At 46.4% G+C, this 25,723-nt stretch overlaps 1 protein-coding gene across 1 annotated transcript in view; it reads left to right on the forward strand.

Moving 5' to 3' along the window:
- Nucleotides 1–25,723, forward strand: part of Plxnc1 (plexin C1) — a 148,398-nt gene that overhangs the window by 84,329 nt on the left and 38,346 nt on the right. Inside the window, exons 10-19 of the mRNA XM_041673541.1 lie at nucleotides 6,521–6,660; nucleotides 9,121–9,300; nucleotides 12,098–12,185; nucleotides 15,276–15,479; nucleotides 15,604–15,789; nucleotides 17,880–17,982; nucleotides 21,052–21,153; nucleotides 21,452–21,555; nucleotides 24,382–24,420; nucleotides 24,682–24,806. Of these exons, the coding sequence (XP_041529475.1) occupies nucleotides 6,521–6,660; nucleotides 9,121–9,300; nucleotides 12,098–12,185; nucleotides 15,276–15,479; nucleotides 15,604–15,789; nucleotides 17,880–17,982; nucleotides 21,052–21,153; nucleotides 21,452–21,555; nucleotides 24,382–24,420; nucleotides 24,682–24,806 (1,271 nt within the window). The remainder of the gene's footprint in view (nucleotides 1–6,520; nucleotides 6,661–9,120; nucleotides 9,301–12,097; nucleotides 12,186–15,275; nucleotides 15,480–15,603; nucleotides 15,790–17,879; nucleotides 17,983–21,051; nucleotides 21,154–21,451; nucleotides 21,556–24,381; nucleotides 24,421–24,681; nucleotides 24,807–25,723) is intronic.

Here is a 25,723-nt window from a genome sequence, read left to right on the forward strand (position 1 = left end):
CTATGATTTCTACAGGAAGTTAGGGCACATCTGTTAGATGTTGTCATAGTGACTACGTGCATACGTGTGGTACACCAATGAGTCAAGTCCCTCTCTGGCCATCAGTCCTAAGAATATTATCTATGAGAGCAAACATAGCCATACATGATTTAAATATCTATGTGTATAAATAGATGTACATATATATCTATACATATAGCTATGCATATATGTGTATATATGTATATACATATATAGGGCAGAACTGAAAGTACAGAAACTCAAATCCTGGCTATGCCCAGGATCTCAGTCCTTCCTGTTTTTCTAAGCCCAATGCCTGGAGATTAAGCACAATGTGGTTGGTTAAGTCTCTGATGGATGGATGGGCTGATTGATGGTAATGACATTTCAGCCTCCCTTAGAGGGTCAAGAAACATCTAGACAATTTATGACAGAGGAGTGAGTGTCTATGTGAAGGAACCATCCTAAGTAAAAGTGTGGTCATGACCAGAAGATCCAGGAACTTCTCACACACATACACCTGCATGCACAGTTTAAAAAGATTAAATTAGAATGTTTCAGAGTGAGGAAGTGAGACTCTTTGTCATAAAAGCGTTGAATATACGTAACAGGAAAAGCAACTAGAAAGAATGCCAGAGGGGACTAAGTAGAGCGGTGACAACTAATCTTCATCCGGCCCTTGCTGTGTCATAAATTCAGTGTTTGCTTATTTAAGCTTCACAGTACCACATTTTACAGGCATAGGCATTTTGCCTCAAAACCAAAATGTAGACAAGAAATTTGAACCCAGATATCTGATTCAAGAGTTTGCAGTTTTTACCACATAGTGTTGGTGCTAAGAGCCTCTCTGAAAGGGAAGAACCTCTTCAAGATAATGCAGGCTTCTCTCAGGATTAGACTGTCAACACTCTGTCCCTTCTGTGCCCATGCCTAAGGAAGCGTATTCTTATGGAAGATGGAGGAGGAGAGGGGAAGCTGAAGGTGAGGTCTAAGAGAAAGAGCGAGCCCCAGGAAAGGTCAGACATCTTCCCCAAGACAAGGAGAGCAGGCAAGGCCCCAGATGGGCCAGGGGGACCCCAAGGAGAGTAGATCAACAGAAATCCATGTCCAGTCTTGGCAGAGGGCGTGTTAGAAGCAGGGTTAGGAAAACTGTCCTCTCTGGCCCCTGGCCACCCAGGCCAGTTCTTTCTGGTGACATTCAGGTTCAATGGCCAACAGTAATTCAGGAATGACCTTGGCAGCTCCACCCTGGGCTGTGTCAGCCACATCTCACGAGTTAGTCCCCAGGTCACAGAAGTGAGTCTTCATCTCATGGAACAGAACATAGGTTCATTACTCTTCTTTGGAAGTTTCGCATCTACGTCCTGAGACTTTGCTGGCCTTTGGCAGTTCCCGGAACCTACTAGAAGTTACATCCCAAGTTCCCTGTAGCCTGTGCTGTGCCATCTATGAAGGGGATTTCCTTGGGGGGCTGAGCATCAAATACATTGCCTTGTTCATTGAACTTTCCCATTATTCTTTGATGGAATTGTATTCTGCTCTTTTTTTTCCACGTCTCATTCCCTTTTACACTTTCCCATCTCCACCGCTGGTCCCCTCTCTGCTCACTTTATACATATTATTAATATATTACATCTCTCCTCTTCTCAGTCATTAATGAAGATATTAAATAATTTTAAACCAAATACTCACCCATCGGGCCCAACAGGACACTTTCTTTTAATTAGTTGTATTACCTTTCATCCCTCTTATGTCCTTTGACTTCAGGTTTCCTGCTGATTTTGAATCCATGTGACTCTTTATCCGGTCCTGTTTGAACGAATTTCATGAGTGCAAATCTGAGGGATGTTTTACCAAGTGTTGATTCAGGTCCAGACCTACAGAGAGCTTCACTATATTCAGAGTTTCTTCCCCTAACAGATTAATAGAGTGCAGCTTGTTCTTAATAAACTGCACCTTCCTTAGGCACCTCTTTCTGATAGTCTTTCACCCATGGTGATACCTTCTCCACTAATGTCATGGTAATTTGAGTGGAGCTGGTGTCAGACTTCACAGAAGGTGCCTGTGCCACCAGAGTTCATCCTCTGAGACTCTGTAAAGGAGAACTGTTGAGGACAGGTTAGACCCTTTTCCAACAGCTTAGTTGGAAGATAAAAATAAGCAGCCATTCCACAAACCACCTAATTAAGTAGTTTTCAATGTGCTTTCTTGATGCAAAACAATGAAAACCTGAGCTTATTTTTTTTTTACAAAATAATTTAAAATTTACCATCACTTAAAAACAACCCATTTGCAAAATAGAACTATCAGGAGGCGGACCATTCTGAAGTTAATTAGTGAAGGGTGGTAGGCTGGGGTGGTTCCAGTCAGCAGGGTCTTGATTTGGTGTATGAAACCTTGGACCTAGGAAGGAGCCTCGCTGTCGAGCTATGAGAAGTCCTGGCTGTATCCAGCCCAATTATGGTTTTCAACCAACCCTTCCAGCCCTTCTGCGTGAGTCTGAGAGCTGGATGCATCATGCCAGGTCGTGGATTACCTTTAGAGTACAAAATCAGATCTAAAGTACAGAGGGTAAACACGTGGTGGGAAAGACTGTCCTTTGCTCTTTTGTCTTCATTGTATTTTTAAAGTTATCAACAAATATAAAGAGTATTTCTGTGAAATGTTGCAGCCATGAAATATAGCTTACAGCTGCTCTTTTTTTTAATTTAAAAGAAAAACATTTTCATATGTCTTTTCATTATCTAGGGGTGAGGTCATCATCTTGGTAGCTTTTTAGCTTTCTAACTAAGATTAAGAAAAGTTCTCCAGGCAAACAAATGAGCTAATCTGACCCTCTTTGGAAGCAAACTGTGAGCATCTGCTTCCACAAGATAGGCCAGGCCTGGACACGGTCCTAAATGACCAATGGAAACTTTCTCTAAACAATAACGTTTTTCAAATGAGCTCCTTCTGCTGTAGGAAGGCTGTATCTACTCAAGAGGAAATAAGAAGTTAAGACGACTTCATCCTCTGAAGCTGTTTCTAGAGCCATGAAAAGCGCAGAATGCAATTGTCTTGTTTCAAAGAAAAATATTCTGTAGTTATGAGGCTCCCATTCTCTTCCACTGTGAACACAGAAGTGGCATGTGCTTAGCATGTTTTCCATTTTCGCTCCAGCAGACAGTCGCAGTGTAAGTGCAAGAGGCACTGAGAAAAAGGGTGGACTTGGATGTCCATGGAGTGCTTACAGTGGAAGGAAGTTATGAATTGGGAGCATAGCTCAATGGGCAAAGCACAGGGACTGTAAACATGAGGACCCGAGTTCACATCCCCTAAACCCATGGAAAGTTGAGTACGTAGCGCTGACCTGTAATCCCAGCACTCCCAATGCGAGATGGGAGACACAGAATCAGGGGAGGCCCTAGAAGTGTGTGCAGGAGCATCAAGGTGGAAAGTGAGGACCAGCACTCAAGGAGGAAGTTTTCTGACCTGTAACACACACACACACACACACACACACATACACACACACACTAACACACATACACCTGCATGCACAGTTTAAAAAGATTAAACACACACGTATCTTGCATCTCTAAGAAGATGGTGGTCTCTTGTAGAGCAGGGGGTATAAATTGTCTCTAGAGCTGTGGTTCTCAACTTCCCTTAAGGCTGTGACCCTTTAATGCAGTTCCTCATGTTGTGGTGACCCCCCAACCACAAAATTGCTGCTTCATAAGTGTGATTTTGCTGCTGTTGTGAATCATAATGTAAATAGTCTTAGGCAACCCCTATGAGTCTTTCAACCCCCAACGAGGTTGTGACCGACAGACTGAGAACCACTACTCTACCAAGAAGCAGGCAGTGTCTGTTTCAGGCTGTGCAGGTTGCACAGTCTCTAGTGTAGCTATTCAGTTATGCAGAAGCAGCTGGAGAAGGCACACATACATACTTCTGGACAATGAAATGGGAACCTCATGTGCTTTTGTATGTTTGAAATTCTATTCTCCTTTTGACATTCCTACACCCGCCCATGGGGCATCCAGAAACAACAGAAACCTAGGCTATAGTTTGCTAGCTCTTGATATAGCCCCCGCCCACATACTCCAAGTCGGTCCTCATCTAGCCCCGCCCTTAGGACCCTATAGATCTCTAGTAAGTACTTGATCATTTGATTGTCGCCTACAAAGCCACACCGTAAGCCTTCTTATACAACACACACTTGACATTTGTAAGGGATTTATCTTGAAGTCGTTGCTAATCCCCCCATCCCAAGGACCACTCTAGCAGATAATTTCCCCCCGTAAAACACAGTCAAGTATCACAGAATAATTAGAGTGACCCTTTCGGGCTCTTGGCGACTCAATAAATACAGGGCTAAAGTCCTTTTAAAAGTGATTAGAATAAAGTCTGCCTCTGAAATAAATTCCCTGCCACGGTCCATCATCACTGTGGTGACATTAATGATGGATTTACCATCATCTGCCAAATCAATCCGTAGCGATAATGAGTGATGATTGTTGGGCCATATAGCACCCGTGTTTGCCAAGTGTAGGGATAAGTCCCACCCCTTAGGGGGCGTGTTCGCCTCGGGCTAATATTTACCTATAAATCTGGCAAGCATGCTCACAGCGCTTGCTTCTGCTTTCCTGGTCTCAGTGGGAACTGTGGTTCTGTAAGTCTATTACGCCATTAAAGCTATATATATTTTTACAATCTGTCTGCATTCATTTACGCCATTACATTTTGGCACCCAACGTGGGGCTCGAACCCACGGCCCTGAAATTAAGAGTCTCATGCTCTACCGACTGAGCTAGCCGGGCAGACGCAATAGCTCTGCTCTCTGAGGCAGACGCAATGAACTCCGACCCAGGATGGACGTAGGCTAGAATTTTCCTGGTAAGCGCACCTCGAGGTGCTACATAGATTATTAGAAATGGGTTAAGAGGCTGAAACTAATGGGCCAGGCAGTGTTTAAAAGAATACAGTTTGTGTGTTGTTATTTCAGGGCATAAGCTAGCCAGGTGACTGGGGTGCTGGGGATGCAGCCCCGCCTCTCCTATTACAACAGCTAAGGAACCAGAGGAAGGTGATGTTCATTTCAGTTCGATGCTCAGTGCAGCCAACCAGCAGGGCTGTTCTAAGGGGCGTTAGAGTTCCCAGCAGTCAGCCACTGTCAGCAGGGGGGAGGCAGGAAGAGGGATCACACAGGTGCTAACTATCACAGCCGCTGGACCAATTACTCAGTGTCTTCCTGATGGACTTTAGGCTACAAATGGCTGTTCTCAGCATTTGCGCTCTGGCTCAGTATGACATGATGATGCTTCTCCAGACTTCCCAGCTTCAAACACGAAGAGCGTACCATGAAATTTAGGCATGCTAAGGTCCGCTCTACTTTGTATTGGCCAGAATCTCAGAATGGAGAGGATCTGTAAAAGAACAAGTGACCAGAAGGAAAGACAGTAGCACGTGCTGTTAGAAGGCGACTGGATTGTTTGGTTTTGAAACAATGTGAAAATGGAGGCCGGAAGGGATGACTCGGTAGTTAAGAGTACGTCTTGCTCTTGCAGAGGATCCGAGTTCAGTTCCCTGTCCCAATGTTAGGTGTCTCAGAACAACCTGTAACTGTAGCTCCAGGCAACCCAACATGCCCTTCTGGCCTCAGAAGCACCCCGTCACACATACATAGAAATTAGAATAAATGTGTAGAAAGGAAAAGGGCAAATGATTCCTGCCTTCTTTGGGGTTTGCAGGGGAAATTAATGAGACCTTGCAAATGGAGAAGTGAGGAGACACAGACCCGGATGAGAGGGAAGTTAGGTATTGGTGTCCCCGTGGCGCTCAGTCCTGGTTATCGGCCAGAGAAAGCAAGAGAGTGGGTCAGCAGATGTAGTAACTCAGTCACAGAGTACATAGTTGTTGACAATGGTTCAGGCATCTAACTTTCTAATACTGAGTGGCTCAGCTGGCAGCCACTAAGACACACTTAAGACAGACGACCCCACCACCACCACCACCACCACAGTCCATTTGAAACAAACAGAAAATAGAAACTCCTTTCTAGGGAATTAAATGTATCTGGATCGACATTTGTATCATCCGATTGATGAGTCCTGGGCTGGCTGACCTCCATCGGGGTGGCACCTTTACCTTCTCCGCACTTTGCTCAAACACTGTGAGTCTCAGGACAGGGTAGAGCAGGGAGCTCCTCCTCAACTCGAGTGACGCGTGGTGTGACAGCGCACTCCTTGGGTGGAATCCCGGGGCGCATCAACTGCGATGAACACAGACTAATCGGTTTCATCTCATGCTGTCACACGTTGAGAGACACGAGTCTTCAGCCCTCTTCCTTGAATTCATTGATTTCATTAAATGCTATCTGCGTGTGTTTGCAAAGCGTAATTTCCCAGTGAGCTCTTAGAACCATAACACATCAACAGATTTGTATTTATTTATGCATGTATTTATTTGTGCAAGGGGGGGGGGTGGTGCCACTTTGTAGCTTTGATCTGCTGTTTTCATCTTTTGTTTCCAATAGGTCTTCTACATTAAGGCCATTGAGCCACAGAAAATATCGACCTTAGGGAAAAGTAATGTGATAGTTACTGGAGCAAACTTCACCCAGGCGTCAAATATCACAATGATCTTGAAAGGAACCAGTACATGTGACAAGGACGTGTGAGTTGAAACACTAATAATGGATCTTCGGTCAAGTTAAAACCCATGCCACGGCAATGACAGTAGACGCCAGACAATAGTTTTAAGCATTTTATAGAGAATATTTACAATAAGTCAAATGTTTTTAACGATTCCTCTGAGGTTCAGGTGGGAGACCCTGCCCTGTTGTCCCTTCTCTTTCCCACCCCAAATCTCAGCCCACAGCAATTTCAGGGTGTTGACTGTGGGAGCCTTGATTGATTTACAAAACGAGGTCAATTATGTATTGAAAGGAGCTAACTTACAAATGCAGGCGTGGGTCTTGGAAACTGATGAAGAGTTGTGGAGCCACTCTCTCAGTGTGCTACCTGGAGTTGGAGAAAATGAAAGTAGCGATGTTGTTCACTGTACCTTTCTTCTTTTGACTGGCCTGGTGTTCACTTCAAATATTTAAATTACTGGGGCATATATTATTGTAAAAAACATACCCCAAATAAATACCAGGTGAATGTGGCATAGGTATCATAGGTATCATAGATAAGATACCTGATTTCTTTTCATCCTAACAATGAAAAAATATTCAGTTTTTCATTAACATCCTTAGGGGAAATATTACACCTTCCCCAGGGGGAAAACACTAGCATCATGTAATACTAACACCGTGACAGATAGCTTTAGTTTTCTGCTTATTAACTTTTATAAGTTTGGGCTAATTTAAAGTTAAACAAAATGTTGCAGTCTACATGAACCATAATATTTTCGTCATGGAAATGCATTTAAGACAGTCCGCTGAAGTGTGATGTTTTGGTTTTTAACTACCCAAACAGATTTGTACAGCACTCCTATCCGGTGCGCTTATTTAGTAAACTTTCTGTTCACTGGCTGCACATCACAGGCCCCTCCCAGTCCTGCAGCAAATCAGGGATACTCATGGTCTTGATAGGGAAAGGTGCCCATCGTTGCCTTTCCTCTGTACCAGAGCGAATGAGCACGCATTAAAGCCTGTATCTATGCAATGTAGGTATCTGATGTGTGCCATTTATCCTGGCTAAATACCTTATTACAAAAATCTTTCATTTTGTACGGCAAAATCTGTGACGTTAGACACCTGTGCGCTCAATGAAGGCAATCAGCCTCGCTGCAAAAGAAGTAGTTTCTGGAGCATTACCCTGTTTCTGGCTCTTTATACCCTCATTTCCATTCTGAATGCATATTGAGATGCCACAGTTATTAAATTAAATGACGAAGAGACCTTTCTGTGTGTAGCGTTCCACTAACCACATCTGCATGGAGAACCCAAGTTCACAAGCCGTCGCCTTAATAACCCAGTTAATCTCATGCCTGAGCCCATGATGACCCCAAACTCTTTTAACAGGGACTTCTTAAGTGAATGACTATTTTAAGGGGAGAAAAAAAGATAAGTGTAGTGATTGAATGGTCTATATCCCCACCTTTTGCCTTCCTAAATCTATAAGCAGGTTTGTGTTTTATGATTTGAGGATGAACGTCCTAAAGCGTTACTTTAAATAAATGTAAACCTTAAAATTCATACATCTGGGGCAAGGTACATAGAAACGGACTCCGGTGTCTTTCACATTTGCTTCTTCAAAGGTGTGGTCATAGCATTAAGGTTAATAATCATGCACATAATATCCTTCCAGTCATAAAAATAGATTCTCTCGTAGCACCATTAAGCCGAACAGGTGGCAAACACAACTTAGCTTGAATATGTGCTTTAGAAAGTCACAGACACAAGGGTCACTTCAGGTAGCAGAGGGACGTCATGGACATCATGGTTTGACTGTGGAGGGGCATCAGCCCCAGGTCCAGTAGCTCCTATGGGAGCTACTGCCCATTGATTCTAAGACTTTGGGTTCCTGAATCAGGCCCCCTGCTCTTTGAAGGGCAGAACTGTCAGGTCTGCCTGGGGTCCTGCCCCATGAAACTGCTTCTTTAAAAGAAAAGTTTTTAATTCTGGAAATATCAGCACATATAAAAAAGATGCAATAAGTAAGCCTCTTTACAAAGTCGAAAATGGTGGGCATTCTTCCAACTGTTTCATCTTTCTCATGGGGGTGGGCGAGAGGGTATAGTGGCTGGAAAATCTTAAAAGCAAATCCCGACACCATGTCACTTCTTGGATCCTTCAGTGTATCTCCAACAAGAGCAAGTAGCATGCTGTTCCTTGAAGTCAGCCATAATTTCTTAACTTAGTATAATGCCTCTTCTTGCCCTGGTTCATTAAGACTTCTGAGGGCAAAGGTAAGAGTTCTCCTTCTTTTCCCTCTTCTGAAAGGAACGCAGATCAAAAGCAGACAGGCATAGCAGAAGGAGGAGCCCAGCCTGAGAGAGCTGTACCCAACAGGTGGCCCTTGCTTATGCAACTGTTCTGATCGTTCAGGGCCATCTTCAAGTGAAGTTCATAGGTTGTCACCTTAAGCGGTCAATGTGCTGAGTGTCTGTGTCCTGACCCCTTTCTAGGATCCGGGTTAGCCACGTGCTAAATGACACCCATATGAAATTCTCACTTCCATCGAGCCGGAAAGAGATGAAAGACGTCTGTATTCAGTTCGACGGCGGGAACTGCTCTTCGGCGGGGGCTTTGTCCTACATTGCTCTGCCTCACTGTTCTCTGATAGTCCCTGCCACCACCTGGATCAGGTACTGTCGGGACCCACAGAGGGACCCACAGAGGGCTTCTCTTCTTCAGGAGGAAGGTCGTGGGCGTGTGCGTAAGATCGTGAGCAGCACACAGATCCACCCAGCCATGGTAGCTGCACCTAAATCTCCCTTGCCAAAAAAATGCTTGCCACCTGACAGGCTGGTTGTCAGCTGTCTCTTAAGCGCCGTGAGCACAGCCTGTTTGTATTTCACCTTGGTTACTGAGATACTCACAGCTCAGACGTTTTCTTTGACCACAGTGACTGTTCTTAGCCCAGGCGGCCACTGTGCCCTTCTGTACCAGGTGCCTCTCCTGCTTGTGACATAGGGCTCTCGTCTCCTCACAACTTGTCTTTTTCAAAAGTTTGGAGTCAACGGTTTTGAATACTTTGAGAGAAACCTTGAGGCCTGCAAGCAGCCTCTACTTTCCAAAGATCCTCCTTGAGAGACAGAAATTCCAAAACAAACTCTTTCAGATAAATCCAATATATTAACGGGAGGGGGGAGTCTCTCCCTCATCAAATTTAAATTCACATTTAGATTTTCGGAGTATAACCCCAAAGAGATTTTCTTCATCTCACAAGACGTGAAGTTAATTTTCCAAGTACTCTCAAGATAAAAACGCTAACAAAGCATTGAGGGGGGAAAAATGAGAAGGAAAAAGAGGGAAAAAGAAACCCTCAATGTGGGAGGTGGCTGTGTGTTGTAGGGAGCTGCGGGTTGCATTCTGCCACCCAGCTCCTGCCACCGGCTAGCTTTACCCGAAATAACAACACACAAACGGTATTCTTTTAAATACTGCTTGGCCCATTATATCTAGCCTCTTCTCCGCTAACTCTTGCACCTGGACTAGCCCATTTCTAATAATGTGCGTAGCACCCCAAGGTGCACTTACCAGGAAGATTCTAGCCTACGTCCATCCTGGGTCGGAGCTTCATGGCATGTGCCCGGGAGAGGGGAGCATGGCCTCTGCTCCAGAGAGCAGAGCTGTGGAGTCTGAGCTCACTTCCTCTTCCTCCCAGCATTCTGTTCTGTTTACTCCACCCACCTATGTTTTAACTATGAGGGCCAAGCAGTTTCTTTATTATAATTAACCAATGACCTTCCTCCATCAACTGTGTTTGCTGTTCCTTTATGGCCGAAATAAAGAGCTCAGACTGGGCAGCTTCAACAGCACAGAGAATTTCCTCTATGTTATGGAGCTGAGTGTGAGGAAGGCTAACCCCTTCTGAGATGTGAGGAAGGCTAGCCCCTTCTGAGGCAATGTCTCTGCTATGTCTGCAGGTAGTCATCTCTCTCGGTCCCTTCATCTAAGGCTGTGCCCTAATGTTTTTTCAGAACACCGTGAGTCCTGTCAGATTAGGGTCCCTCAGTGAGCTTATCAAACTTTCATTATCTCTCATACGGCCCTTATCTCGGGTCAGGAGATGTAGTTTAGTGGTAAAATATTGCCTAGCACGTGTGAGGCCCCAGTTCAATCCTTAGCATTACCTACCCCACCCCAAATCTTCTCTCTACCTATACCTCCTCCTGAGTAACCTGGGGGTCAGGGCGTCTGCATGCAAACCTTTCAGTCCACTGGAGTGGTATAGGGAGGATTGAGATTTCAAAAAAACAAGACTCTTGCATGCATCCATCCCTCTGCTCTGAGACCAAGTATAAAAAGTAGACCGGATGTGGTACTTACCACATAGCCATGGTATATCTACTGACCTGGTTAAATCTTACAGAAACCCAGAGAGACCAGTGGTGGTCTCTTAGGCAGGGGGTGAACCGAGGCAGGTACACAGTTCAGACAGTAGACCCAGCTTTCTGATAGTGGGTTCAGGATGCGTGGTTTTCACCACAATGTTTGGCTCCCTTCACACATGTCACTGTGATCTGTCATCATGGCTGTGCTGAGCCCGTGGTTCTTAACTGCTCCTCGTTCTTGAACTTTGAGCAAGAAGTAGGCGCCACAGTCTGAAAACAGTAGACTATGCTTGGGTTGGTTTTTTTTTTAGAGACTGAGGCAGGTCGTCAGGTGGCCATATGGGCCCTTCCTCCTTGTGTCTAGAGGGCTCAGGAGCTCTCTCTGCCCTACATGCATTGGCCTGCTTCTGCCTATCTCCTGGATATCACAGGAGTCCGCTAGTGTTGGACCTGATTCACCGAGGTTCCTGTCTGGTGACCTCTGAGGATGGTCAGAGCTGCGGACAACTGTTTACTTCACACCCAGTGACCGCTTTGACGGTGTCTGGTGTCTGGTAACACTCAGCGTGGTTTTGCTAAGATTTATGTACCCTCCCCTTACGCTGAAACTTTGTATCTTAAACAAGAATGCAAAGGTCTAATGTCACCATTTTACCTTGTCTAACCTCTTCCCCATCTCACTAAATAAAATATAATTGGGAGGTTGGAAGTTTGATGGTGAAAATCATTAGAGCAGGTCATCTTCAGACAGATTAAACAATAACCAAAAGAAATTTTGTTCCCTGAGATGCTCTCAAGGTACAGCAGATGATCTGGGTATCTATGGCGAAATAGCACAAAAAAGCTCAAATTCTATTAAAGAATTTGGGCATCTTCCCAGAATTAAAATAGGATCTGACCTGCATTTTCATATGTATGTGTCTTAAAAACCATGAGACTGTACCAGCACCATTTAAAGACTTCTAAAATTATCTTGCAATTGAAATTGAAATTAGTTAATTGTCTTCCAAATATTACTAAGCTTAACATGAATTGTGAATCATTTGATAGTTTTCGGTAAGTATAAATTGCCCATGGCCTACCATTGTCTTTTCACTTCTTGCAGCGGTGGGCAAAATATAACCATCATCGGCAGGAATTTTGACGTCATTGACAACCTGATCATCTCACACGAGCTGAAGGGAAACATGAATGTAAGTGGAAGAATCATTTTCGCTCACAATTTTGTTTTCCTGTCACTAAGCTGCGTACGTAGGAGGGGATATATTTCATCTCTACGACTTTGGCATTCTAATCTTCTGCTCCTTTATGATATGCACTGTCTGTCCTGTGACAGAAAGCCTTCATTCTTGGAGTTAATTGGGGTTGCCACACAGGAGGAGGAACCAGAAACGAATTTCATCTGATAAGGCCGGTTACGTTCCCCCTGTGTGAGATTCGTGGCAGCCATTTAATGAGATAATGCTTTTGCATATGTGTGAAAGTCTTTCTGGATGGCTGAGGTGTGATGTTCAGAGCCTGTGAAGAGCAGGTGGTGGTGGCCCAACAGGTGGAGGTCGCTGACGTGTTGAAGTAACAAAAATTCTCTTGTCATTGTCTCTGGGGTCACATGTAGACCCTTTCTTTTGCCCTCGCCCATGTCCCCAACGTAGAGGCAGACTGTGCGGAATGTCTGGTCCCTATCAGGGCTCAGTTCTCTGAGAAGAACCTTGAGAGTCTCCCAGGGGCTTATAGGTTGAAGCCATGGGTGCTGTGAGGAGCAGGTGAGGGACCGCAGCTGCACCTTGGCCCCTCTATCTAGTTAGGCTGTCACTGTAGGTGCTTCTGGATTTCTCTTCCCTTTCCTTCTTTTCTCTAACGTGAGGGAGTGGCCTTTCTGGGCTGCTTCCTTTCAGGGACGGCAGAGCTGAGGGTGCCAATAACTTTGTCCCATTGGCAACCAGTGTGTGTTCAGGCCTAGAAACGAGAGGCATATCAATCTATCTTCCTTACAGCCATCCCCTTTCTGACACACTTCCTGGCCAGTTCCCAGCCTCACGGTGTAGTGTGTCTGATTCTGGCCAGCTCCCCATGATGGGACCACATTCATTCATGTAGTGACTCTTGATCTGAGGCTCAGCCTGAGCCAGTAGACATGGAGACATGTTCTCTTACCCAAAGCATGTCCCATTTACTGTGTACCTACTGTAAGCAAAACATTTTGCTGGCTGCAAGAACAAAGGAGAAATGAGCTACTTCCCCCCCCTTTTCCACCTTCCTGAAAGAAGATGGCAGACCTGCACTGGAACTGGACGAGCGGGGCAGGCGATGTTAAGCGCTAGGTCCTCTGATTCCTTCCAGACCAGAAAGTTCCAGAAGGTGTGATGTGTTTCCCACCCAAAGTATGAGTGGATGGAGTCGAGACAGCAAATGGAGGACGATGGGGAGGGGCAGACAGGCAGGCAAGGAGGTAGGGATGGGGGGTGACTGCAGGCGCAGAAGACAGGTTCCTCACCAACCCTTGGCTGAAACAACCACATTTGCTTTGTTGGAACCTGGAGGCTGCGCTAGAGCAGTGATGCAGGTCGCTGAGAAATGCGCAGGGACATGCGAGAGAGAATCATACTAAAAACATCATCCTTCATTCGGCAATTGATCCCCCAGTGCCCCTGGCTCTGAAGGCAATGGGGGAGCTCTTGAGGGTCTTTGGCAAGAAGTGATGAGTATGGGTACCATTGTATCAGCGGTGCATAGGGTAGTTGAGAGAGGCAGCAACTCAGAGAGGATGCTCATGTGCAGATGATGCTCAGGCATGGCTGAGACATGTCCAAGTGTGACTGAGAAATCCCCAGGCCCCCGTGGAGCTCTCCATTGGACTGCTGTCTGCAGCAAGGCTCTACTGGACTGGTAATGGGGAGGCAGGTCATTTCGACATTATTACTGAAGAGGAAGTGGGGCCAACAGTGTAGAAGAGAGAGCACCAGGGGTGAAGAAGGGATGCCTAGAATCTGCCAGCAGTCTCACTTCCAGGGCTCGAAGAAAATCGGGTGACCAGAGAAGGTGTCTGAGAAGTTGTTCAAAAATAGACGTTGGTCCCAGTAAAACAGGTGTGTGGGAGGGGGGGCGGGGGGTTTAGGAGTAAGGAGCGAGGGTTACCCTCTTGTTGGTCCTTCTTTTAGGAAGCTGGTAAAAAGCCAGCACGGTGGTGTTGAGGCCCCTACTGAGGAGGTGGGGACTGTTGTCCAGTGGCTTTTGATCTTATCAGAGAAGGGCTAAGGCAGGGAAGAAGGCTGGAATTTAGAAAAGTGTGGTTAGGGAGGGTGTACTTGCGCCGGTATGGCCATCTCTGCCCTCTGTCCACTCGCCTTTAACTCCAGGATTAGAGAAAACAAAGGGAATGGTTCTCCCACCTGACATATCTGCCAGTCTCTTCTCCACATTGCTCTCCTTCCCTTCCTTTTTTATCTTACAGTGCTAAGGATCAAACCCAGGGCCTCAAGCATACTAGGGAAGCTCTCTGCCACCAAGCCACACCCCCAACGCACCCACCAACCTCTCCTTACATTTCCTGCGAGGTTTCCCTGCCTGTACCCTTGAAAATGGCTGTGTATTTATGGGTTTTCTTTGTAAATAAACCTGTTCATAACCTGGGTCAGGCTTCCGACTTCCGCTCCTGGATCTGTGCTCTTCGTTCCTTAAGGGACCCACTGCCCTTCGGCTTTTCTTTTCTTTGCTATTTTCTGTTATGCCTGAAAAGCTGCTTCCTCCTTGTGGTTAGGGACTTCTGCTAACAGGGAGTCTCTGCCAGAGCTTTCTCTGCTTGGGGCCTCTCGCTGACACTCTGCGTAGGCTCCTTTGACACACGGTGACTCAGCCAGGTACGAGCAAGTTAGCAGCTGGCCTTGGCTCTCCATTCCCACCCCACGTTCCCAGGACTCAGCCACCTTTGTGCTCTTGAGCCCAAAGTGTTTCCTTTTCCGTTCATCCTGCTTCTCTTTGCAAAGCCTCCACTCCCCCATGACGTCACCTGACTGCTTTCCTGAATCCAGTATCCCTAACACTATGTGTTGAGTACGCTGGCATCCATGTGCATCCCTGTCAAAACCTAAGCGCTTTTGCAGATGGAATCTCATTCATGGGAGCCCACGTTTAATTGAATGGGTTTTTAATCTCAGTCCATTTCACAGAGGGTTAATTTAACCCTCTGAGAGTCGCAGTGTTGCTAGCCTGGTTTTATAGAGGGAAAACCAGAAGTTTGGTTCCCCGGGTCCTTTGGTGCCTAATGGGCTCATTCTTCTCTCTAGGTCTCTGAATATTGCACAGCAACTTCCTGCAGGTTTTTAGCCCCCAATTTAAAGAGCTCCAAGGGGCGTACAAATGTTGCCGTGAAGCTAAGAGTCCAAGATACCTACTTGGAGTGTGGGACCCTGCAATACCTTGAGGATCCCAGATTTACAGGGTACCGAGTGGAGTCTGAGATCGACACAGAATTGGAAGTAAAAATTCAAGTATGTTTTTTTTTTGTTGTTGTTGTTTTTGTTTTGGTGTGGGCTATTCCCAGTCATGGGCTGGAAAGGTGTGCGCATTTCCACGTGTGCTCTGAGTCCCTTGTCATCATCATGTTCCTTGCAGAAAGAAAATGACAATTTCAACATTTCCAAGGATGACATTGATATTACTCTCTTCCACGGGGAAAACAAACAGTTTAATTGCAGTTTTGAAAATATTACCAGAAACCAGGATCTCACAACCATCCTGTGCAAGATCAAAAGCATCAAGAATGCAAACAGCATCGCCACCTCCTCAAAGAAAGTCCGCGTAAGTCACCTGGAAGTCCCACCTGTTGTCTTTATCTGCGTCTTGGTAATTCCCTTCCTAACCCCCAGATTGGAATGGAATCATAGATCCTTAGATTTTTTTTTCTCTTTACATGGGAGACAAATAAAGCTGATACTGCAAGCCCAAGCGTAATCCTACCAGAATAGCAGGCAGATCCATCCATGTGCTTGTTCGAATGCCAAAGCTTTGAACACACCATTGTCTATAATCCTAATGAGCTTTTGTGCTGGCTGGACCTTTAGACCATAGCATCTGTGAGCAGCATCCCCAGACCCACTGATGCCTGGGCTGTCGTTCTTTCTCCAAATGTAGAGGCGGTACATCTTAGCAGAAGCCTCGTGGGTACAGGCAGGGTGGCACTAACTTCTGTTGGCAGCCATTAAAGAAGCCATGGTTTGCGAGTGGCTCCCTCTGCTGTGGTCTCCCTTTCCTATGTGCTGGCCGTCTTTTCCCAGCTGTGACTGAGGACCCTCTGAGAAGGGAAATGCCCAGTGCTGTTGACTCTTTCCAGTGGGAGAGGCTCTGCACAGTCTGTGTGAAACACGTTCTGTGAGATAGGGGCTCTGGCTCAGTGGTAGAGTGTTCGCCCGTGGTGCGCAAGGCTCCGGGCTTAATCTCCAACATTACAAAAAGAAGAAAGAACAACACTTTGCTTTGTGGTTTAAAAAAAAAACAACAACAACCTGGCTAAAAGACAAGAAAGAACCTACCGTAGTGGGAGGCAAAAATGAGTATGAGCTCACGTCCCAGCTGTGTCTCTGAACAGCTCGTGGCCTTAGGTAAGGGATTTAACTTCCCTGACCCTCCCTTCGTTGATCATTTTGGTAAAAGAGGGTAGTATTCATTACAAAATCAGCAACAACCAATCCCACAAGGGCCCTGCCTTCCACGCTAGTCGAGTGTGGCACGCACTTGCATCCTCAGTTTGCAGCACGGCCCCCAAGTGCCTGTACTGGGATTCGAACCCAGCAGAGCAGAAAGCAGACAGAAACAGCTGCCTTCCCGAGCTTCCCAGTGGAGGAGGGCAGCGAAGAAGCAATGTTTAGGGAGGACAGTGGGAGTGAGGGGAAATTGGGCGAGTCTAACTGTGGGAATGTGTGCCTGAAAGGTGACGTCAGAGTGAGGGCCTCAGGGAGGAGGAAGAGAAGGAGCCGCTGTGCACGGACACACCGGACAGAGGGAAGTTCAGGATCCCAGGGTCCTGAGGCAGATACCTGCTGGCTAGGTCTCATCCACACCCAGTGGGTCAGCATGGCTGGAATGAGAGGAGCAGTCCCAGGAGACTAGAGAGTTCACAGGGAGGGCCAGAGATTACTAGGACCGGGGGCTTGGTGTTTGATTCGGGGCATCTACTAGAGAGGTAATGAATACAGGGATGGGGTGAACTGGCATCCTATAGGACAGAGACTTTTGGTCCTTACCATTGCCCACCTGTAGGCCCTGTCAACATCCCATTTCAGAGATGACAGAATGAGACACGGAACAGACTAACAAGACTCTACAAGGAGAGAAAAGCTGGACCACCAAGACCTGGTACCAGCCCAGTCATTTTTCTTGGTGATTCCTTAGGGCAGCCTGGGTCCCGCGGGGCTGCCTCAGCACGTGTGTGTGCAACCATGAAGAAAGAGTGCAGATGTAGAGTTTTTCCCTTTTCAAGTGTAATTTCCAAGTTCTTCTTAGCCCCCTGACCCCTCACCCCACAAAAAGCAGAAAGTGGAAAATGCCCTCAGGGATCAGCTGGTTATCCTTGCCAAACCAATATTCACCAAGAGTGCAGCATTCAAAACCTTCCTGCCTGGAAGCCCCGGGTGGAAGAGAGAGCAATGGAATCACCCCTGTGGAGAAAGGCCAGGGCCCTTCTGCATGTGTGTTAGCCCACCTCTGCAGTGGTAAGCCTCAGGACAAAGAGGGCCAGCACTGGCACACCTACAGACCAGCCTGGTACGCCTACAGACCCGCACCACCCCACGGCTTCTGTATCTTGCGGGAAGTCTATCAGGACAGTGCAGTGCACCTGCCTAAGGTGCGCGCCTCCCCTGGGGCTCATGGTGCCAATCTGTCTCCATCAGGTCAAGCTGGGAAACCTAGAACTCTATGTGGAGCAGGAATCTGTTCCTTCCACGTGGTATTTTCTGATCGCGCTTCCCATCCTGCTGGCCATTGTCATTGTGGGTAAGTCCCCCATTTCAGTTTGTTGGAAACTGAAACTATTCCCTGAGGCTTCTCAGCGCAGGCAGATCTTCAGCTTTTAGGAGCATCTTTGGTTTTCCTTAACTATTGATGGGTGAAAGCCCAACTTATACTTTGGGAGAAGGGTAAAAGGTGCACGTTGAGGCCTTCCTAGCGAGTTCTTAGGGTGTGTCAGTAACAAAGACCCGGATTACAAGACGGTACCGTGTGTTTGAGAAATATCCAGGTGGCTCCCAAAGTCCTGGGGACCATTTTAAAAACAAGTCCAAATGGGGGCCCCCAGGATTTGGTCATCTCATCCTGCCTCCTTAGCCCACCAAGCACCACCTCCTATCCACCCCTTGTCCCGTTTTTCCTGGGGGAATCAGCTTTTGCAAGTGTGTCTGTGTTTCCCATTCCAACATGCTGCTCTTCCTATGGATGCGGAGGGGCCATACCGACTACCACTGGATTAATTCGGACTGTCGATGTTTTATTGGGTCCTACAGAGAGGTTCTTTCTTTTTTTTTTTAACTGAAGACGTTGACATATCAAAATTAGGGTAACACATTTTAAATTGTTGTTGAGATCGTGAGATGTCTAAACTATCAGATCCCAGTTGTACCTAGCATCAGTTGTTAGAGCCTTGCCAGGGCTGTTGCTTGAAGAAGGTATGTGCTCCCTGGATTTCCACCCTAGTCTCTGCTGCCTGGTGGGGTCTCTACCCATCGCTCTTCAGCTGGTGCCTGCAGCCATTTCATGTGTGGCCTTTTCATTCTGTTTCTTCCCCTTCTTTCTCAAGTGATGTAGCGTTTCCTCTAAGTACACCTGGTGTCTTTTTGACCCTGTAGGGACCTGGAGGCAAGGGACCTTGGACCTCCTTCCCACTGTTTTCCTTTGCTCTTTCTGAGCACTGGATGTGATGTTGATGACTCTGGATCATGAGACAAATTAAGGGCTGGTGCTTTCCTTGGGGCAGTTCACGCTCTTGTGAGGGAAGATATACTTGGGCGGTTAACTGTTTGGGGAGATGAATTTGCTTTTCAGATACCCTATTTTGCCTTGTCGGTGATTATTTCAGGTATTTTTTTATGTTCTTCCCCAAGTTGTCTACCTCTGTCATGTATTTGCGATCTAAAATTTGGTTTGGCATTTTAATAAAGTCCTGGTTGACGCAGGCTTCGATGAAGATTGCTTGTGTAGATGCTGAGCTCCGCACCGGGCTCCTGCTGCAGTCGAACATGCTCAGCTCTCTCGGCTTCGCCAGATAGCTATGGCCACTTTGTGACTTCTAGAAATTTCTGGTCTCATCCCAGACTTTTAAGAGGTCATTTTTGACCTTTTAGGTAATTTGCAGAACTTCTCAAAAAACCACCTCCGTTCTGACTCATTCTAGGGAGGATGTGTCGCCAGCAGCCACAGTAAGCCTACCCTAGTCCTTCAGTCATGTGATAGGGAAAACACCAAACACACTTAGCCTAGCCTGCCACCAACAGAGCCAGGAAACCCAGCCTGCTGTGTGGATGCACCAGCTCCCTTTGCATGCTGAGCCAGGGTTGTTCAAAGTAGCTTCCTAAAGAGTCATGGTCCCAACTTGATATTCTTGGAAAAAGGGGTTCTCTGGCTGGGCCAGTTTGGGCTTTATGGAAATGCACAGTCCTGATTATAGGAAGCACTGTTGAGGTGGTGGCAAAGTCTGGGAAAGAATTCTGTGTAGCTGTGTTGAACAAACATTGTGCTTGCTAGTAGCCATTCCTTCATGTAATGGCTTTAAAAAGAATCTCTCTCTCTCTCTCTCTCTCTCTCTCTCTCTCTCTCTCGGTGTAGGGAGGGATGCTCAAATATCATAGTACACACATTGGTAGAGGACAACTTGTGTGTGTGTGTGTGCGCGCACACGCACACACATTTGTCCGTGTGTAGGGGGTATGCCCAAATTCCATAGCATGCATGTAGCTGGCAGAGGGCAACGTGTGTGTAGGGAGGGATGCCCAAACACCATAGCACACGCTTTGCTGGCAGAGGACAACTTTGTAATGCTAACAGGGTTTCTTGTTTATCACTGCATACAGCAAGGTGGCTGGCCTTGGGGCGTCTGGGAAGTCCCCAGTCCCTGTCTCCCATCTTGCTGTGGGTGTCTCTGGCTCTACATGGGTTCTCATGCTTGCACGGCATACACTGTACTGACCCAGCCATTTCACCAATCCCATTGGTCTGATATATGTTCAAAGACGAGATCCTTCTGGGATAACGCAAGAGAGTTGCCAACTATTAGTTCTTCTGGTCGATGTGGTTTCTTGATTTACTGCTTGTAATCTCGTCTCCGTCTCAGCTCTTGTGGGTAAGGCAGGCAAGCACAGAGATGCTAAGGGATTTGCTCAGGGTCACACAGGCAGTAAATGAAATGACGGAGTGGGCTATAAACCCGAGCTCCAGGATTCATTCCGTTGACTACCCAGACTGCACGGCTCAGAGTCATGGCGGGGACCAAGGCAGTCAGTTTGCTGTGGGGGCTCCCGATGACTTACTTTATGTCACCCTTTCTGAACTATGCAAGTTAGGCTCCCGTAGCCAGGATGGACCTGTGGTTCCGCCCTGCATTTGCAGCGTTGCTTTATTTCTCCAGAGATGTTTAGAGATGTGGAGAAAAGAACGGAACAATATAAATGGCCAGTGGCTGCAGGGAAACTCGGCTTGTTTCATTACTTTCCAGTCAGCTGGGATCTTTGGTTACAAGCAAAGGTTATTTGATTTCATTTTCACTTTAAGAGGACTGAGTGGGTTTTTTTCTTCTCTGTTATGTTTAACACCTTCCTCTTTAGAACAACCTCTTATGGAAATGTCCCTTTAATAAAATTAAACTCTTATTTTTCCTTTTGCTTTTGTGGCATTGGAGGAGGAACCAGGGCCGGGGGCATGCCAGGCCAGTGCTCTGATGCCAGGCCAGACCCCCAGCCCTAAGATAGGTTTTTGCCAGCTATTTCCTACTCTCCATCTTCCTCCCTCTTTCGTTCCCTTGTCTTCATTTCTGTGTCACTCTCCCTGTCTGACGCAGCGCCTCTGTCTCCTCAGTGGCCGTGGTGGTAACCAGGCACAAGTCGAAGGAGCTGAGTAGGAAGCAGAGCCAACAGCTGGAACTGCTGGAGAGCGAACTCCGGAAAGAGATACGTGATGGTAAGCTCTGAGATTTTGTTTTCAGAGAAACAAGCCCGCTTCACTTTTGTCTTCGTTCTTGCCCTTATGTGGAGAGCGCCTCATAATAAAAACTATTGGTATAATAGACAACTGAGCAGCAGGGTATGGGCCTGGCTTTGTGTCCTATTTTAGCCCCTTCTCTGCAACCAGCCGAGTAATTATCTATTGTTTTTTTTTTCTTTAATGAAAACCAAGGTCGTACTCGGTGTTAGACAAAACAGCAGAGGATCTTATCCAGTGTTTGTGAAAATGCGGCTCTTGGGATTCTGTCTTTCAGGGTTTGCCGAGCTGCAGATGGATAAATTGGATGTGGTTGATAGTTTTGGAACCGTACCCTTCCTTGACTACAAACACTTCGCTCTGAGAACTTTCTTCCCTGAGGTAAAAGAACATTGATCATCATCCGCAGGTTGAGCCTTGAATAATAATGCAAGATCCTGCCTTAAGTTCAAGCCGAGCAGGGAAGAGGACCATTATTAATTGCATTGATTAGGGTAGAAAGAAGCAACAGGCCACTGGCGATTCCTCTTTGCCTGGTAACAAAAACCCAGGATGGTCCGAGGTTTTAGAGTGATGGTTTTTGCTTTATTTTTTTTACTACCAGTTTTGAACTGAATTCGTTGCTGGGAAGTGAGCTAATTCATTGAAAGATCGATCAATTGCGGGCTCGCCTATTTGTTATGTTTATCTGCCTGACTTGCACGGCTGCTTCTAGATTAGTCACTATTATTTCTCAATTGGAAACAGAAAGCGGTGCCATCAAAGAGGAGGAAAGTGGACACCCAGGGAATTTGAGTTGATGGCCGGCATTTTTAGCCAGGTAGAAGTTTTATGGTCTCTTCCCGGGCAGTTTTTCTTTAGTGGATCAGTTTGTAGCTTCCTCTTTTAATGGATGCAGGTGTATGAACGGAGCTGCGAGCTGTTCTAGAGTCTCAGGAAGTAGTGTGTACAGTGTGCAGTCGTGCACAGTGTCCTTTGGATTGCAGCCTCACCCCTGTCCTGACAGACACTTCCATTTTGTCATCCACTCTTCATTCACCCTCCCAAGCCGTTGGCAAAGCTCTCACTCATTCTGTCTCATAGCCCGATGTCTCTGGTGACCCCAGGGAGACACCCCGCCCCCCGCCCTGGAACACATTAATCCCAATGACCATATTTAGATCCAGGGTGGTCAGCAAAGTCAGAAATCTCTTCAAGCCATGGGAAGAGCTTATATCACCTTGCCAGAAGCACCTTGGCTCCGTTTGTTTGGCCAGAAGCCTAGGAACACAGGCTCATGCAGGAAGCAATTTCTAGCTTCTCTCCAATTCTAGCATTGGGCACTATGATATAGAATACGTTGTCAGGAGGTTAGGACATTGCCACAAGACACCTGCTATATTGGGGGGTGGGGATGCTAAGTCTTGGGTTATAAATCAAGAAGACTAAAAAGAGGCCAGCCTTTTGACTTCTCCACCAAGAACACCAGGCACCGAGATTGGCTGTTGGCTGCCACGTCTGCTTGCTGTACCTGGGAAACGGAGGGAAATTCAAGTCCCTGACTCAGGGCGAGGCTCACATTGCGAGCCCCAGTTCCCAGCTCTCTGAGATCCCCATTAAGAATTTAAAAGCAATAAAATAGCAGAGATTGTCCAGCATTGAGATAAGTACTGTGTGGACTTCTACAACTAATGACTGCCCTTGAGTGCTGAATAGCGTAAGCCGTGGCCTGAAAAAGAAATTCTCCTATCTTCTGAAGGCAGTAATCAGGGACAAGGCACAGTGATGAGTGTCCAGGAACACTGCTGAGTGTCTCCAAAGGAAAGGAAACCCAGCATAACACGACGTTATTTCAGGGCAAGAGAGAAATAGTCACAAGGACCCGAAGTGACTGATTTAACTCAGAGTTCAAGCGTAATCTTGAAAGGCAAATGGAAAGCCAGAAGTCAGAGGAGCCATTAAGAGAGAGGACCCAAGAAGTAACCACCAGGGATTTTTTGATTTTTCCAAACTCTCTGATGGAACCCAAGTCAAAACCGAGTTTATAGCAATAAGAGGGAGGAAAGGAAAGGCCGTGCCCCAAGGCCAGGCCCCTTACCACGTGCCTAGGCAGCAGATAAGGCCAAGTGTTAATAAGACGCTTTGCTGATTGACCTGGAGCCAAGTGCTTGGCCCTGGAGCTTGGGTGCTCCAAAGAACTTGGTTGGTCAGTTCCTTCAAGACGGCAAAGGAAGAGGAGGCCCACATAGCCACTGCTCTGCCTACTGATTTGTGTTTGAGACAGTTTCTCAGACAGTACGCCTCAGATTCCCAATGTCAGGAAGAATGACCTGGACTTCTGTTCCTCCAGTAGATAGACTAACTTTTGTCCTTCTGAAAATAGAAGAGACAGGGTAAACAGAATATCTAATCTCTTGGAAGAAGGAAAGTCAAATGAAACAATGAAATGGGGAAAGGACCTTGAAGCTGGGAGGCAGGGAGCCAGGGAGGCAGGGAGCCAGGGTACTACTCCAACAGAAGGTCAAGAATGAATTATTGGGCCACTAGAGGACTCGGAAGATAAAGGCATTTGCCACCAAGCCTGACAATAAGAATTCAGTCTCTGGGACTCATATAAAAGAGAACCCACTCCCAAGAGTTGTATGTGTGTACACACACACACACACACACACACACACACACACACACACACTGTCATGCCCTCCCCCTCCCCTTTAAGTAAATGTAATTACAAAAAGCTGTTTCAACTGTGTGAGCCTTACCCTTAGGGGTCAGCACTGGGTGGGCCTTACCCTTAGGGGTCAGCACTGGGTGGGCCTTACCCTTAGGGGTCAGCACTGTGTGAACCTTACCCTTAGGGGTCAGCACTGTGTGGGCCTTATCTTTACAGGTCAGTTCCTTGACAGAGGTCTGACATTCCCATAATTTCCCACCACCATTTCTTTGAGTCCGTTCTTTTTCAAATGCAATGGAATCTTCCAATAAAAATGAGGCTGACGTGTGCTGGCGACTATTCAAAGAGGCTTCCAGAAGTCACAGGTGTTTCTGGAGCACGCAATAGTTACTCATTACGTCTTGGAGGCTACACAACAGGCACAAGCTCGAGGGATCTTCAGATTAGCAAACAGCACCTCTGCTTTATTGAAATGGACTTGAGTAGTATAACGAAAATGCACTATTCGCTTCCCTTGGATGTCACAAGTAATAAGCGTGTCTTCTTCCTCTCAGTCAGGTGGCTTCACACACATCTTCACTGAAGATATGCATGTAAGTCGCTCAGTTTTCATTTCTTGCCCAGTAGCTGACTGGCTTTCCATGTCATTACCGTCATTGTCATCACGGCTATTACTACTTTGCATTTTTATTGTGGATTTTTTTTGGGGGATCATAAGTTCAATATTAAATCATTCGTTGTCTTGGAAAACCCATTGTAGAGCTATTTTCTTTCAACTTGTGTACTATATACTAAGTTATGTTATCTTATGTAGTCTACTGTTATATTATTATGTTGTTTTTCCCCCCTTTCAGAATAGAGACGCCAATGACAAGAACGAGAGTCTCACAGCCTTGGATGCCCTCATCTGTAACAAAAGCTTCCTAGTTACCGTCATCCATACCCTTGAAAAGCAGAAGAACTTCTCGGTAAAGGACAGGTACGTGCTAATACTTTTGTGTTTTGCTAAGCACTTAAGCAGACACATTAAAACCTAAACGCCCAACAGGTATGATGGCACATGCCTCTAATCCCAGCACACTGAAGACAGACTTTGAGACCAGCCCATGGTCCAGATCCTCTTGCATCTACGTCTCTTGTGAGTCTGAGACCGTAACAAATTATAGGCCAGCCAGGCTATGTGGAAAGACCGTCTCGGAAACAAATGAAACCCCGAGCTACTTGTTTTACCACTGCCTTTTTCTTGAAGGACTGGTTATCAAGGGCCTTGTAGATGCTGAACATTCGCTTCTCACTGAGCTACATCCTTAGCCCTCACGCTCCTTGCTCCCAAACCACTGCCTGAAACGTGGTGTGCACCTTCCCAGGGCTGTTGACAGGGTGTTTATACAGCCGGGCTGTCTGCAGCTCAGATCACATCAGCCCAACACCAATTCTGTCTCAAAGGCTCAAATACACGCGCATGCACGCGCGCGCACACACAGCAAAACCCTGAAAAACCCTGAAAAAACCCCCAACGCCAAAAAAGAAATGAGAAAAATTCTCAACCAAAAAAAGCAGAACTGTTATTTTTAAATTTAAAAGCACCGTAAATTTTTGGGAAAGAGACTCACTTTTTGTTGCTAGAAACGTAGAAAATGTCCCGAAGTCGAAATTGATGTGGTTTGTTTGTTTATTGTTTCATGTACCCATCAGGCTGGCCTAAAAGTCACTATGCAACTGATCCTCTTGTGTCTACCCCCTAGTGCTGAGATGGCAAGCATTGCCACATCCAATATATGCCCTGTTAGGAATCAAAACCAGGGCTTCGTGTATGAGGCAGGCACAAGCTATGTGGGTCCTTAGGCCTGGTGTGTAAATTTATGGCATAAGGACAGAATTGGTTGGAATCTAAAC

This window comes from Microtus oregoni, unplaced genomic scaffold, assembly GCF_018167655.1.
Source record: "Microtus oregoni isolate MIOR12 unplaced genomic scaffold, Mior012 000001F_ref0000356, whole genome shotgun sequence".
Taxonomy (NCBI): Eukaryota; Metazoa; Chordata; class Mammalia; order Rodentia; family Cricetidae; genus Microtus; species Microtus oregoni.